The sequence below is a fragment of the Palaemon carinicauda genome, chromosome 1, assembly GCF_036898095.1.
Source record: "Palaemon carinicauda isolate YSFRI2023 chromosome 1, ASM3689809v2, whole genome shotgun sequence".
Taxonomy (NCBI): Eukaryota; Metazoa; Arthropoda; class Malacostraca; order Decapoda; family Palaemonidae; genus Palaemon; species Palaemon carinicauda.
Window position 1 is genome coordinate 91,430,075 of NC_090725.1, and position 14,956 is coordinate 91,445,030.

General features: G+C 36.6%; 1 protein-coding gene across 1 annotated transcript in view; it reads right to left on the minus strand.

Moving 5' to 3' along the window:
* LOC137649868 (uncharacterized) overlaps positions 1 to 9,393 on the minus strand; it is a 75,112-nt gene extending 65,719 nt beyond the window's left edge. Inside the window, exons 1-2 of the mRNA XM_068382813.1 lie at positions 9,206 to 9,393; positions 2,354 to 2,727 (exon numbers count right to left, since the gene is read on the minus strand). Of these exons, the coding sequence (XP_068238914.1) occupies positions 2,354 to 2,727; positions 9,206 to 9,236 (405 nt within the window). The 5' untranslated portion in view covers positions 9,237 to 9,393. The remainder of the gene's footprint in view (positions 1 to 2,353; positions 2,728 to 9,205) is intronic.
* Positions 9,394 to 14,956: the final 5,563 nt, after the last annotated feature.

The window sequence follows — 14,956 nt, forward strand, 5'->3', positions numbered from 1 at the left end:
GTTGCTTTAAAACCAAAAGGTTACATTAGTTTTAAACTAGATTTTAAAAACTAAACCAATATATACTCACAGAATGTAGTTCTATCCAAAACCGTGAAAATAATTTTGATGAAAAATGAAAATAAATTATATCTATACATTAATTTTGTTTTATTTTACTATTAAATTCTAAAATTAACAAAAAATCAAAATGTGAATATGAAAAATGTGTCCCCAGTTTCCTATGCAGAATTCATCAAGGATAAAAATTGAACAAATAAAAAATCCCTTGTTTTAAAGTCACTCATATACAAGAAACCCTAGTTTTGAGATTCGAGCGTAAAACTTAACACAATGAAATTTTAAGTGTAAACGTATGTAAAACTCTATGAAAACTCCAAAGATGAATTTTTGTTTTCTACTGGCATGCATCTATGGTATCTGCTCCCCTCACTTTCTGAGATTAATTCTAACTCCTCATGGTTTGGGGGGGGGGGGGGGATTTCATGAGCCACTTACTTGCTTATTGTTGTAGGAAATACAGAAGCTACCAACATTATAGTTTGAGTCCCTTATTGCAGCTGAAGTTTTTTTTTTTTAACTACTTTGTAGCCTTCTGATTTTCTTCCAAACAATTGTTTTTCCTGCAGTTGAACCCGTTTTGTTCTCAACTAGGTTGCTTTCTTCATATTCAATATCCTGCATCATGAGAAATTTACACTTCATTTTCTTCAATATCTCTACTGTCTTCCATTTCTTCATTGTCAAGCTCCAGGGTTGCTGGGATCTTGGATCATATGCGAGCTTGGGTCACAAGGCGTTGAGAGATCACTTGTTTCAAGCAAACCTCTCAGGTTGGCTTTCGCCTTTGGCGAAGTGATCCGGCCTAACTAGAGCCTGATTCTCATAGTGAGGAATTGAGAGATTGCTTTCTTCCAAAGGCTTTTGCCTTTTGCACCGCAATAGCGAGGTGAGAGATCGCTTGCATTAAACAAACTCTCAAGTGAAAGGCAATTTTCACATTTAATGCCCTTGGCCACTAAGACAGCCGCCTGGATCTCCCATTAACTTCAAAGAGATACAGTGCTCTCGCTTCAAAACTTGAGATAGCTTCTGAGCTGCCTGGATAGAAAAACTACCATGCTACGACAGCAGACTGTGCTAGCGACTGCATCTGCCGAAAACTTCAAAGGGTAGGCAGGCTCAGAGGAAAAAAAGTAAAGCATATCTCTCGAGAGAAAGACTTACTTCCAGTTGAGGGCTCTGAGAGGTAGCTTGAAAAGTGAGTCTCCTATTGATCGCTGGCAAAGTCTGGTGATCGGTTGTAAAGCAACTGCTTCCAATAAGCGAGCTTGGACTCCAAACCCCAGGGATGCAAGTTGCTTGCATGTCCGCCAACAGATCGGAAAACACTAACGGAACAGACTTCCTCTTTGGACAATTTCTGATCCTAATTCGCTGACCAAGTCAGGCAAACAGTTGCAAAGCAACTGCTTCCAATAAATGTCGTTGGAATGCAAACCCCGGAGATGCAAGTTGCATGCGTGTGTCCGCTGATGGATCGGTAAACACAGAGGGAACAGACTTCCTCTCTAGAGGATTTCTTATCCAGAGAGTTTAAAGAATTCTAGCTCCAAGGTGGTAAAGTTAAGTCCCAGGCTACAGTTGCTCACCTTTAACCAACCTAGAGAGTTAATGGAGTCTCGAGACTAATCAAGTCTCCAACTCAAGGAAAAAAAACCCAAGACGCAAGTGTCAACGGGAATAAATCCAAAGAGTAAAGTTTCATTTGCCATAGCCAATGAACTGGAAGGAGACGTCTGTCTCTTACCACAGCTAAGATCAAAGTGAAGAAGGTATGAGTGAGTAGGGGGTTTTGGTACTTCTCCCCCATTACCACCAGTAACAGTCAATATGGTTGTTGACACCTCATTAAAAGTTTTTTAGCCGTTTGCCAACTTGCGCTAACTTCTATATCCACAGTAAAAGAGCGAATGGTTTGTATTTGTGTAAGAACAAATAGTAAGTTTAATGTAAAGTGACCATAGTAAATCTGTTAATATGACTGTAATCATTTTTTAATAATCCTTCAGATATTTTCTTTTGAATTCAATACTGTAGACTATTAAAATGATAGAAAGTTGTAAGTACTTTGATGTCTACTGTGTCATTAAAGTACTTTATTGGGGCATATCTGACTTTTGTCGAAAATCGACTTCAGCGCATCTCCTGGAACCAATCAATGATGTAAGGTAGGGTAGTACAGTACTGTATATGTACTGTATTACAGTTACTTACATTAAATTTAGAATGTCACTCTTTTGATTTCACATACAGTAATGCAGAATTTTAAAAATCAAAATGATCAACTCACCCATCCTACAGCATTCAGTATGGTGTTTGATATTAAAATTTGTTGCCGTCTTCTGTTAAAGCGGGTCCATTTTTCTCTCCCGCTTTCATCTTTATAGTCTCTTAAATAAGGGTAAGTACACGAAGTTGCCCATATCCACTTAAACTTAGGATGATTACTCAAATTGACCTCACAACTACCCCATTTTGGAAGCCTATGATAGATACACTTGGATAGCTTAACTAAATGGCAGCCATACTTTTTTGAACCTATGGAAGATTTAGTATGGCATGCAAGACTGGAAGACTGTACTGATTTTTCATTAGAGAAATTTTTCCCAATATCATCTCCATTGTTTTGAGTACAGCAGTTGCTTGGTCTAGCAGTTCTTACACCTGAAATATTAGAAAAATTAGGAATATACACTGGCAGGTAATTTTCATTAAGAGTGAAATACATTGGCAGTGGTTACTTTCCATGTATAGAGTAGTGGTAAACAAGATAAATTTTTCATTCTTATTTTCATTTAACTTTTCATATATACAAAGTTAATTTTTCATGTATAGCCTTAAAAATATCCATAAATTTATTACTAAAAGAAGTGTGCTTTGTCTCTCACAGCCAGATTAAGCTGAACATCCTACTTTTTTTTTTCATAACTTGTAGAAAAGATACCACCTCAAGGATTATCTTGTGATTAATGGGGTGTTTGACACCCTAGGACTTAACTGTAAAAGGCAAGAACAGGGAATCCAATACTACATACTTACCTAAGAAAATTGTATTCCCAGCTCTAGGGTAAGTTTATTCAAGTGCAAAGCACTGACTTGTATGTAAAAGGGAGACCCTCGAGTTCAGGAACTATTGAACTCAACATAGCATCTCCAATTATGAAATCGTCTGGCTATCAGTGATATGTCCTCACTGAGAGTCATTACTACAGCTGCAGACAGTGCTACCTATGCACCAACTTCCAATCAGCAGCCATTTTCTGTTTTGTCACCATATCAACCAGACATTTGTCAAATTTATCAAAAAGTTAAGAAAGAGGGATCATGTTATGATTATTCATCCACTATTCTTAATAATAATGTTAACATAATACGGATTAAATGTACAGTATGGTCAAGTTTGGTGTTGATAATTTGTTGGGTTCGATTTGCTTTCAATTCGTACAGCGTATTTAGTCTTCACTCCTCGACTTTCTTGATAATATGGAGTTGTTTAACTTGTTTCGTATCACCTTTCCAGTGTTAAAATTTTATGACCCTTTTTAATTTGATGTTAATCTTATAATTTTGCCATAATATATTTATCTTGGTGAGCCTTGTAACTTAGCTTAGCCAATTACTCTCCCTTTTTCATAACTGTAGTCAAACATACAAATGTTTGTTCATTTAAAGAGAGAGAGATAGGGGGAGGGCTAGCATGTAGTTTTCCTCCCAAAATGAATGATCCTCATCCTGATTTGAGTACAGTATTGGAGGGAGGGGAAGGGTGCACGAATTGAACCATGCATGATTTACAAGCCCTTTCCTACAAAGTCGCAACATCATAGTTAAGGAGAAGGGCTAACCTAGTGTGACCCCCTTACCTTACCAGCCTTTGAATCCCGAGGGTCGACTATTCATGTTGATAGTTTGGGGAAGGAGTGAGTAGTCTGGTTTGTTAAATAAATTCAATAGAGTACTTCCCATAAAAAGTTTCTCTTCCTGTTTGAAGACTTGTAAGACTCGCATTAACATGATTTTCTTTTTCCTACCTATTGTCTTCGTAAACCATAGGGTCTACTATAGGTACTGGGTAGCTGGGGGAAAAAGTATTACCCTCTTACCTAACCTTTGATTCATTGTTGACTCCTCAACATCCGGATCTCAGTGTTGATAATGTTTCTTTAAATTTGTATGACTCTTTTCAAATTTTAGGTGTGATTCTCGACAGGAAATTTACTTTTCAGAAACACATTAGGTCTGTGTCTTCTTCAATTGCACTAAAAATTGGCTTATTGAGAAAGTCTTACAAGATTTTCGGTGATCAAACTATTCTGAAGTGTTTTAATTCTTTCATTCTACCTTGTTTTGAGTATTGTTCTCCTGTCTGGTGTTCAGCTGCTGATTCTCATCTTAATTTGTTGGACAGAAACTTACGGCCTATTAAATTTCTTATTCCTGATCTAGATATTAATCTTTCGCACCGTCGTTTAATTAGTTCATTATGCATAAGATTTTTCATAACTCTTGACTATCATTTAAATTCAGATCTCCCTGGACAATTCTATCCTGTTCGTAATACTAGGCAGGCAGTTAATTCTAATAGCCAGGCCTTCTCCATCATGAGGCTCAATACTACACAGTATTCTAGAAGTTTTATTCCAGCTGTTACCAAGTTGTGGAATGATCTTCCTAATCGGGTAGTTGAATTAGTAGAACTTCAAAAGTTCAAAGTTGGAGCAAATGTTTTTATGTTGATCAGGCTGACATGAGTCTTTTTATAGTTTATATATGACGTATCTGTTTTTGACGTTGTTAATAGTTTATATAGGACATATCTGTTTTGGTGTTGTTACGGTTTTTAGAATGAATTATTGTTAATTTATTCTCATCATTTATTTATTTCCTTATTTCCTTTCCTCGCGGGGCTATTTTTCCCTATTGGAGCCCTTGGGCTTATAGCATCTTGCTTTTCCAACTAGGGTTGTAGTTTGGCTAGTAATAATAATAATAATAATAATAATAATAATAATAATAATAATAATAATATCTATGATAGCTAGGGGAAGGGACCAGTCAGTTTGTGATTCTATTTCACTTTCTTTTTTTAATGTATATGGACCTGTTCATTTGGGGTAGGGAGGATATATACTACTCAACTCCTTGGAAATATTGAAATAATTTGAGGCTTTCAATTAAAATTTGTTTATTACAGATAAATGAAATAGTAAAATGTGTCCAGGATGGATGTTATAATCCGGCTAACCCTAAGTAAGGTCATGAGTGGTCGCTATCATAGTGACTGTTTTGCTTCCCCATGCAGGGCTTGGGACCCTGTTAACTGTTCCATCTGCTCGCAGTGTATCCATTCCTCACGGAATAAGGACCCACTTACAGCAAGCGTGAGAGAGAATTCCACTTTTCTCCTTTCCATGTGGGTGAAATGTTTTACTAGGATTGCCAGTTTGGATGACTAACCCAGTAAGGAACTCTAAAATCATATCTGCCCAACAGTATTAGTGGTTTCAGTATGTGGACTAGGCCCTTTTTCAAGTTGTAGATTTCTTGGTCTTCCCTGGAAGGTATCCCTTACATGCTATCCCAATGGTTAGTCAGCCTACTAGGTTAGTTGTAACCCAGGTTTACACTAGGCAGCCTGGATTTTGTCAGCTTGCATCTTCCGTGGACGAGGCACCTCGGTTTTCAAAAAGATAGTTGAGGCTTTGATTAGCTCCCTCTATGGTGAGCCCAGTCAAGGTACAGTACTACCATTCCAGGGAGTTTCTGAACTCTGTGTGCTTCCTTTCCATTCCGGCCTGTGAATCTGGCAGTGGGTGGACCTTCAGGTTATCAGACTCGGGAGGAAGGTTCCAGGGTGGCTTTTCCATTTCAATCGAGTCTTATGGGTTAGGTGACGGAAGGAAAGTCGGTGGAGGCAGCTTCTCCTATGAATGTTGGGGAGGGGGACCTAGTAGGAAACCCTTGGTGATACTTAGTCGAATATTTTTCGACCTAGGAGTATGAATCTTCCATTTGATAACGAAAATAAAAAAAAAACCTTTCTGCATTTTCTGAATGATAACGGAGGTCTAAAGATCCATCTTTTAAAGCATGTCACTACTCCTCCCATGAAACCATGCAGAGTAACCTGGAGACATCTTGAGAGACTAACCCAGATCGGGCATCCTGCGCTTCGGTGAACTCCTTTTCTACTTCCTGATAGAAGGTAGCCCCTTGGTGGGGAAAGATAAAGGTGCAAGAATAGATGAAGCAGATGACAGGTAGCGACGATGCTTTTCCTTCATCACGGTCGAGGATTTTGTACCTGACTGTCTTTCAGCAACAAGTGATAGTTCAATCACATCAGGAGATACGTCCAAGGACGTCACTCCACCACTCTCCGCCATAGGCAGGATGGAAGCAGCAGCAGGACGGGGAGACTTCTGCAACCTAGCTGCATCTAATACCTCCAGAAGCTTCCCTGCTGAAGGGGTGCCATTAATACCCAGCGTGAGCCACAGCATAACCAGGTCCAGGTCTGCGAGGATCGCTAACGGTTATGTCAGTGGGAGAGCTTTCGGCAATTGGGAAAGGTTATTACCTTCGCTAGGTAGTATGTTGGCCAGGGGACCAACCACCTGTTGAGATACTACCACTAGAGAGTTATGGGTCTTTTTGACTTACCAGACAGTACTACATTTGGATCCTTCCCTCTGGTTACGATTCATTTTCCCTTTACCTACATGTACACCGAATATTCTTTACATATTCTCCTCTGTCCTCATATACCTGACAATACAGATTACCAAGCAATTCTTTTTCTCGCAAGGGGTTAACTACTGCACTGTAATTGGTCAGTGGCCACTTTCCTCTAGGTATGGGTAGAAAAGACACTTTAGCTATGGTAAGCAGCTCTTCTAGGAGAAGGACACTATTAAATCAAACTATATTTACCACTTGCCAGAACAGAAGAGCATTGAAATAATCTAAAATGTGAGTGAAGCGAGCAATCGCAGAGCAAACGCCCATAAGTAAACAATTAATGTTAGTTACATGGACCAACGTACTCCTAAATGCAATGTATTAAGCGTGACTAACAACGAATACAAAACCTAAACACTTGTATTTATCAGTGATGTAAGCTATGCTTACAGGTAAATATATAAACCATGGGCAATACAGTAGAGCCCCTTGATCAGGTAGGACCTCACACTCTAGGCTAGGTTAGGACATATCTCTAATATTGCCTTTGTACCACTTGGAACTTTTTAAATAGTTTTCAGTTTTATTTATTATAGCTCATACAGTAACTATGTACAGTACCATTATTTTATTGTTATTATTATTATCATTATTATTATTATTATTACTTTCTAAGCTACAACCCTATTTGGAAAAGCAGGATGCTATAAGCCCAGGGGCCCCAACAGGGAAAATAACCCTGTGGGGAAAGGAAACAAGGAAAAATACAATATTTTAAGAACAGTAACAATATTAAAATAAATATTACCTATATAAACTATACAAAACTTAACAAAACAAGAGCAAGCGAAATAAGATAGTGTCCCCAAGTTTACTTTCAAGGAAGAGAACTCTAACCCAAGATAGTGGAAGACCATGGTATAGAGGCTATGGCACTATCCAAGACTAGAGAACAATGGTTTGATTTTGGAGTGTCCTTCTTCTAGAAGAGCTGCTTACCATAGTTAAAAGTCTCTTCTACCCTTACTAAGAATAAAGTGGCTACTGAACAATTACAGTGGAGTAGTTAAACCCTTGGGTGGAGAAGAATGTTTAGCAATCTCAGTGGAGAATTTGTAAAGAATAGGCCCAACTATTCTGTGTATGTGTAGGCTTTAGGGAAAATAAACAGTAAGCACAGAAAAGGATTCAATGTAATACTGTAGGGCCAGTCAAAGGACCACATAACTCTATAGAGGTAGTATCTCAATGGGTGGCTGGTGCCCTGGCCAACCTACTACCTATAACTCTGCTTTTCTAATCTAAGCAATAAAATGAATAATATACAGTTAATATTTGTTACATTAATTTCTAGTAAATCTGGAATTGGCTAAAAGAAATGGACAAATGCTGGCTAGTTTGGCCTTTTTCTCTGGATGTCAAATGGGGACTGGGGCATAACTTGTGTATTGATTGTTTTAAATGTGAACACCATTTCATTGTTTAAGTCCATTGTTTACTATTGGGGGACTGATGCTGGGTTACTGTGAATGCATTGTTTGCATTCGCTTTCGCCAGTTGTTCTGCTGTCTTTTATGATGTAATCATTATCTGTCCTTTTAATCAATTAAGCGCTTCCAAATATTTATGCACAGAGCCATTTTTATTCTACCTCTGCTTCTCTTCCAGCATGACAACAGTCTTATGTCTACCAGAGGGGGTTCAATATATTTTGAAATTTGGTGTAAACTCAGTAAAATTATAATACAGCATTTTTTTTATTAGGAAAGCTTTTCCTGTCCTAAAATATAATAATGCCATGTGTAGGTGGCAAGGTCACCAATTTTTTTGTTGCAGTACAAGTACCGCTTGCCAGAACAGAGGAGTAATGAATTAATGTTTAATTGCAAGCCACAGCGGAGCAAAGTCCAGTCAGTGAATAATTAGCGTAAGAGTAGTTCATTAACCAACGGGTGAATGTAGTTCATTGGGACAGGGTAAGCCAAGAATACGGCAGTCTAAGGGGGGGGGGGGGTTGCAGAGAGCTCCGGTTGGTAGGCAGGTAAGGATATGGCTCCTAGGTTAAGTTAGGTGGGAAACCTTAAGTTAGGTGATGTTCTTGTGTCTGCTTGTAAAATGTGGTTTTTCAGTCTGTCCCAACGAACTATAATGGCTCCTTCTATGCCGAACAGCAGGCCTGATAACCCAACGATCTACACACTACCACTGCTAGGATCCCCCAAAATTCTTTTTACAAGGGGGGCAGGAAAACTTGTGAAAAGGAGGTTTGCCCCAATGTTCAATATTCACTGTTAGATCATACATTTACCCTGAATACACACAACAATTGATCTCAAAGCAATTAGACTTAGTTTAAAAATACTACTTGTTATTTACTTGTTACTTTAATTGTTTACCCAAAAGCCAGCCTAGGGTATCTCAAAAAGCATTAGGTATTATAGTTAGTACAGAATCAACCTACCTCTGGGAAAAGACCGGAAAAAATTCCACATTGTCAATTTCAGTAGCAGCCACTTACATTTTCTTAGCCACAGATGTAAGCATAGATTAATATAGTCAATGTTAAATAAAAAAAGAAAGTTGTCAAACGTAAGCTGTTTTCCTTCAATTTCCTAGGCTCCACTACTACTACTACTATTACTACTACAATTTTGTTGATGTTGCCAGGAATCCAGGATTAGTTGCCAATGTTGCAATTTTTAATTGTCAAGTTTGACTAAGTTATGTTGAATGTTTTGTAAGTGTTCTGTATGAAAATTAAATGTTTTTCATATCGCCAAAAAATTGTTTAATACTTACATTTTTTTTTTAATAAAAGTTATATCATTATATTCAAAATCATCTATCTTTGCAGTAAGAAACGCTGCTAACTTACTGTCGTGGCTTTATCTTGATGCTGATTGGTTGGTAATGATACCACAACCTTGTATCTCCTTTCCATTTCATAAATTTTAGCAATTCTTGTTTTTTTACGAAGATTAGATAAAAGTTTTGACAATTGCCTCATCACATCTCCCAAGAATTAACAAAATTATGTGTATATTATGATTATACAAAATATAGGAGAATTGATCTTTGCTGCGGATGTTATCACAACTTTGCCCAAAATGATCTCCGTAGCCACAAATGAGGTGAATGCCATAAACCAGTCAAGTGTAACACTAACACTGATACGGTATTATTATTATTATTATTATTATTATTATTATTATTATTATTATTATTATTTTTATTATTGTTACTTGCAAAGCTACAACCCTAGTTGGAAAAGCATGATGCTACAAACGCAAGAGCCCCAACAGGGAAAATGGCTCAATGAGGAAAGAAATAAGGAAATATACTACAAAAGAAGTTTTAAAACAATAACACTAAAGTAAACCTTTCCCATATAAACTATAAAAACTTAGAAATAGGGGTATTGAAATTTATAGGCTATTACTATTTCCAAGCAGAAAATTGGAAGGATCAGGGCCGGATTTAGCCTGTAGGGACCATAGGATACAAAATTTGTGGGGGTACCCTTCTATTTCTTACCAACATGGACAGTGACAACTCTCAGTAAGCTGGGGTAAAAAGTAAGTAAATAAACGGTAGCAGCCTTTATAGTTTATATTTGCTCTGTAGGAAACACTTTGCAAACAAACTGTCAATCAATAAAAAGAGAATGAAAAATATACATATATCAACATTTAGATAAAATATGCAGTCTCCTGAATTTCAATAACAGTGAAAGAGAGATAAGTGGTATTGACAACTTTTTGCATGAGCCACCTATGATTTCAGTGTATTTATTGTTTCTTCATTTTTCATTTCACCATTTGAGCCAATTTCTTTCTTAATCTGATATTAGCAACATTTTTGACAAAATTGTCAATATTGATGGACCATAACACATCTTGTTCTGTCGAGATGATAGTTAGGCTGACAAGTCTAGTCAGACCCATCACTGGGCGAAGATAATTTTCATTTATTCTTGAATTAAAAAATGCTCTCTCTCTCTCTCTCTCTCTCTCTCTCTCTCTCTCTCTCTCTCTCTCTCTCTCTCTCTCTCTCTCTCTCTCTCTCTCTCTCTCTCTCTCACAGCAGTTAGAAATCATGGGTGTCAAGTAAATTCTAAGTATTCTACATTTGGAAAAGTATCTATGATATTTCTCTCTATTAACAAGTTATACATGGTAGTTTCAGTAACCATATTGTCAACCAATCATTCTTGAATCATAACAGCAAAGTGAACATTTCATGAGATTTTTGTAAAATCATTCGAGAACAGGTGAGTGAACTTTGTGCAAAGTCCCCTGGTTTCATCTTGTGGCATTTCAGTGATGTTACGTAGGAAACCAAACCTCTCCAACTTCACTATATGCTGAAATGCGATTTGAAGTTCACTGGCCAGTGACCCACAGATCAAGAATTGTGACAAATCCATTCGCATGGAAATTCTCTTTTGGGCTGTGGATATCCTTAAGAGTCCTCCCATAATGCAAGGGATATAAACACACACTACGTTTTCTATTTCGTGCTTCATCAGTGGCGCGCGCGCATGTTTGTATATATATATATATATATATATATATATATATATATATATATATATATATATATATATATATATATATATATGTGTGTGTGTGTGTGTTTGTGTGTATGTATGTATGTATGTATGTATGTATATATATATATAATCTGTGTCAGTCCGTTCTATTCCTTCATCAAGAAAAGCTTAAAATCTGTCTCACTGATTCCATAAATACTGGAAGAGATATCATGTGGAAGGCAGCAGTTTTGAGATCAGTCGCTTTTGACTTTAATATTTGCTAGTCTGAGTGAATCGCCCATGCACCGTGTTTCAGAATCTAACATAAGAACCTGTTTCAAGGTTACACATTGTATCATAAAACGTATATGCTCTATATTTTGTACACTCTTCAAGATTACCGTTTGCAATCCCAAACAGTGCATTAAGAATTGCACTGTAGCCTTTGATGAGGGCCCATATAGCATTATGAAGTGCTGACCAACGTGTCACTAAAAGTTTTTGGTACTGGCAGTCTCTTTGATTTCAAAGCATCCTTCAATTAATGGAACGTTATGTGAAACCAGAAAAAAAGCTGTCCTACAGGCTCAACAGCAGACTATCCCAACAAATAGAGCGAGTGAGCAAAACATGGAACAAGTATAGTCAGAGGTTTCTCCTAATACCGCTAGAATTATGGGTCCTTTGACTGTCCAGATAGTAATACATTGGATCATTCTCTCATGTTACGGCTCATTTTTCCTTTGCCGAATAGTCTGGCCTATTATTTCCACATTCTCGTCTGTCCTCATACACCTAACAACACCGAGATTACCAAACAGTTCTTCACTCAAGGGGTTAATTACTGCACTGTAATTGTTCAGCGGCTACTCCCCTGTTGGTAAAGTAGAAAATACTCTTTAGCTATGGAGTCTCTTCTACCTTAACCAGAAGGACACTCCAAAATCAAACCATTGTTTTCTAGTCTTGGGTAGTGCCATAGCCTCTGTAACATTGTCTTCCACTGTCTTGGGGTAGAGTTCTCTTCCTTGAGGGTACACTGGGAACACACTATTCTTTCATTTCTTCCTCTTGTTATAACTCCACATAAGTGAAGTTCTTATGTTATTACTATATTATTCTTATTATTTTCCGGTCTTTGATTGCTGAGAACTCAGCCAGTTTTAAAGTGTTTGCTTTCAAATTTGAGCAGCGGTATGATCCATATGGGGAAGTATAAATCAATAAAATCGTGCAGGTACATGCCGCGCCCTCTATGCACAAAACAAAAATCATTCGAAACAATTGCTCTTCGAGATCTCAAGAACCGTTCAATCGATTGCTTTCAAATTTTTGCTGGAGATACCTTGGGCCATGGTCTAGTGCACGCGCAAGTCTTCGGAGAAATCGTGAAATAGAAAATGGCTGCCACATGGTGGAAAATGTTAAACCACTAACTACTAGGTCGATTTGAACCAAATTTGTTGGAAATGTAGAAGGTAATGAGACAACATAAACTGTGCAATATGAATGATCTTGACCTTGACCTAAAGGTCACCGGTCGATTTTAGTGCAAAGATAGATGTAAATATAATATATATATATATAATATATATATATATATATATATATATATATATATATATATATATATATATATATATATATATATATATATATATATATATACACACATATACATACATACATACACACACACTAAATCTACGGGGTCATCCAGCCCGATTTCACATAAGATTTCATCCTAGCCTTAAGAGTAAGGGTTAGGTGGCCTTCCAAGGCAATCTACTGTAGATAGTGAAAGGCTGGTTACTTTGTTAAGAAGTGTTGTTTAGGTCCCTTTGTAAGACTCTAATTAGTAATATACTGTTTCTAATCATTCTATTGTTTCAATATACCCAAGAGCAAAGTATTGGCAAATTCTGTGTGGAGTTCTTTCCAACAATTGCTCTCTAGTTTTTATTGAAGTTTTTATACTTTATATTTGAAATATCTATTTTAGAGTTGCTAATGTTCTTAGAATATTTTACTTTATTTTTCTTGTTATCATATAGTTATTTTCCCTTATTTCCTTTCCTCACTGGGCTATTTTCCTTGTCCCAGCTCTTGGCCTTATAGCATCTTGCTTTTCAAACTAGGGCTATAGTTTAGATAATAATAATAATAGTAATAATAATAATAATAATAATATTAACAACGCTATAAATAAAAAAGAATCGAAGTCATAGAGCCAAATCGTTTATAACTTACTTATTTAAGGAGCACTGCAGTACATTCAAGATAGAGACGTATTTTCTAGAAATGTAAAGACCTTTCACCTTACGCATTTCCATAGACTTATTCTATCTTTATTATCCATCTCTCTTCTTCCATGCCTTCCATTTTATATTGATTTTTGTCTATTCACTCATTTGAGTGAAACGTCTTCAAGGCTCTGAGTCCGCATGACATTTGCGCTTTTTAGAAAAGCGAAGTCACGCAAGACTAATTTTTGGATGATATGAAGCTTTAATAATAATTTACTTTATATAGCAGGAACATAAGCCAAATTATTACTAAATATTTGTGCAATAATTTTGTTCAGACATTATTTATCGACTTGTAAATATTATCTCGGGATTATCTTTGAATTATAATTAGCAGTTTCTATTTTATTTTAAATATTAGTAGTATAAGAGTGATTTTAATCCAGATTATATTTCAGCATATTTTAACAGCTTCGAATAGAATAATTTTCTTTTTTTTATCCCCATTTCCCAGATCCAGTCTTATATGCTCTAATTGAGAATGGTATTTAGGGTATTCAAACTAATTTGCATTTCTTTGAAACAGAAATATGTAGGAAATCCTTGATTACCACATGTTCAGTCTCCTTATCTGAAAACTTGTAAACTTCCTGGGCGCGTGTCCGTGTGTAAGATCACTGACTCGCTGTATGTCAGACTGTCGAGGCGTTTGGCGATAAATCTTCAAAGCGAAGGCTTCATGAAAGTACAGTTCATCTTAAATGAAGATTTTCTGACGTGGAAAGTGTTTTTTCTTTATACAAACTGTGAAAGTACTGTTGTTCTTTATGAAATGTAGATCATTCGAAGTGTTATTTGTTGTGAAGTGTTGGTGGTTCCTTTATAAGCCTCAGTAAATTGCAGGTTTTGCCCTAAGGTATAGAAGTTCATTGAAGGTGAAATAATTTTGTTAAATACGCCTTTTTTAACCAAGTGTAATTCTGAATGGCAGAACTATGAGAAGTATAGTTTTTTATAGTCCTTGAAACACTTGTAGGCTGTACTTGAGATGTACGTCAAACATTGCCCCTTCAGAAGCTAAGGTTGCTTTTTGAAATTTAGAAGCTACCGAAGATTATTTTTTATGACGCTAAGAAGCTCAAATGCGGGTTACGTTTGATGGTTTAGAATCTTTTGTGATGTGGTATTATATTTTAGAAAATTTTTTGGTTTAATTTTCAAAAGAAATTAACGCTCCTGGACCTCAAGAATTGAAGGATTCGATATTGTTTTTCATCGTTGCAATGGCAAATTTTCAAAGTCTCATAGGGCTTCCTGGAGGTTTCCGACCTCTGTCTTTGTTGTTACATTTTGCAGAGTTCACGAATGTTCCGCCTTCGAAAGGTAAGTAGTAGTTTATCGATAACGTTCTCTAAATTTGATAAATGCAGTC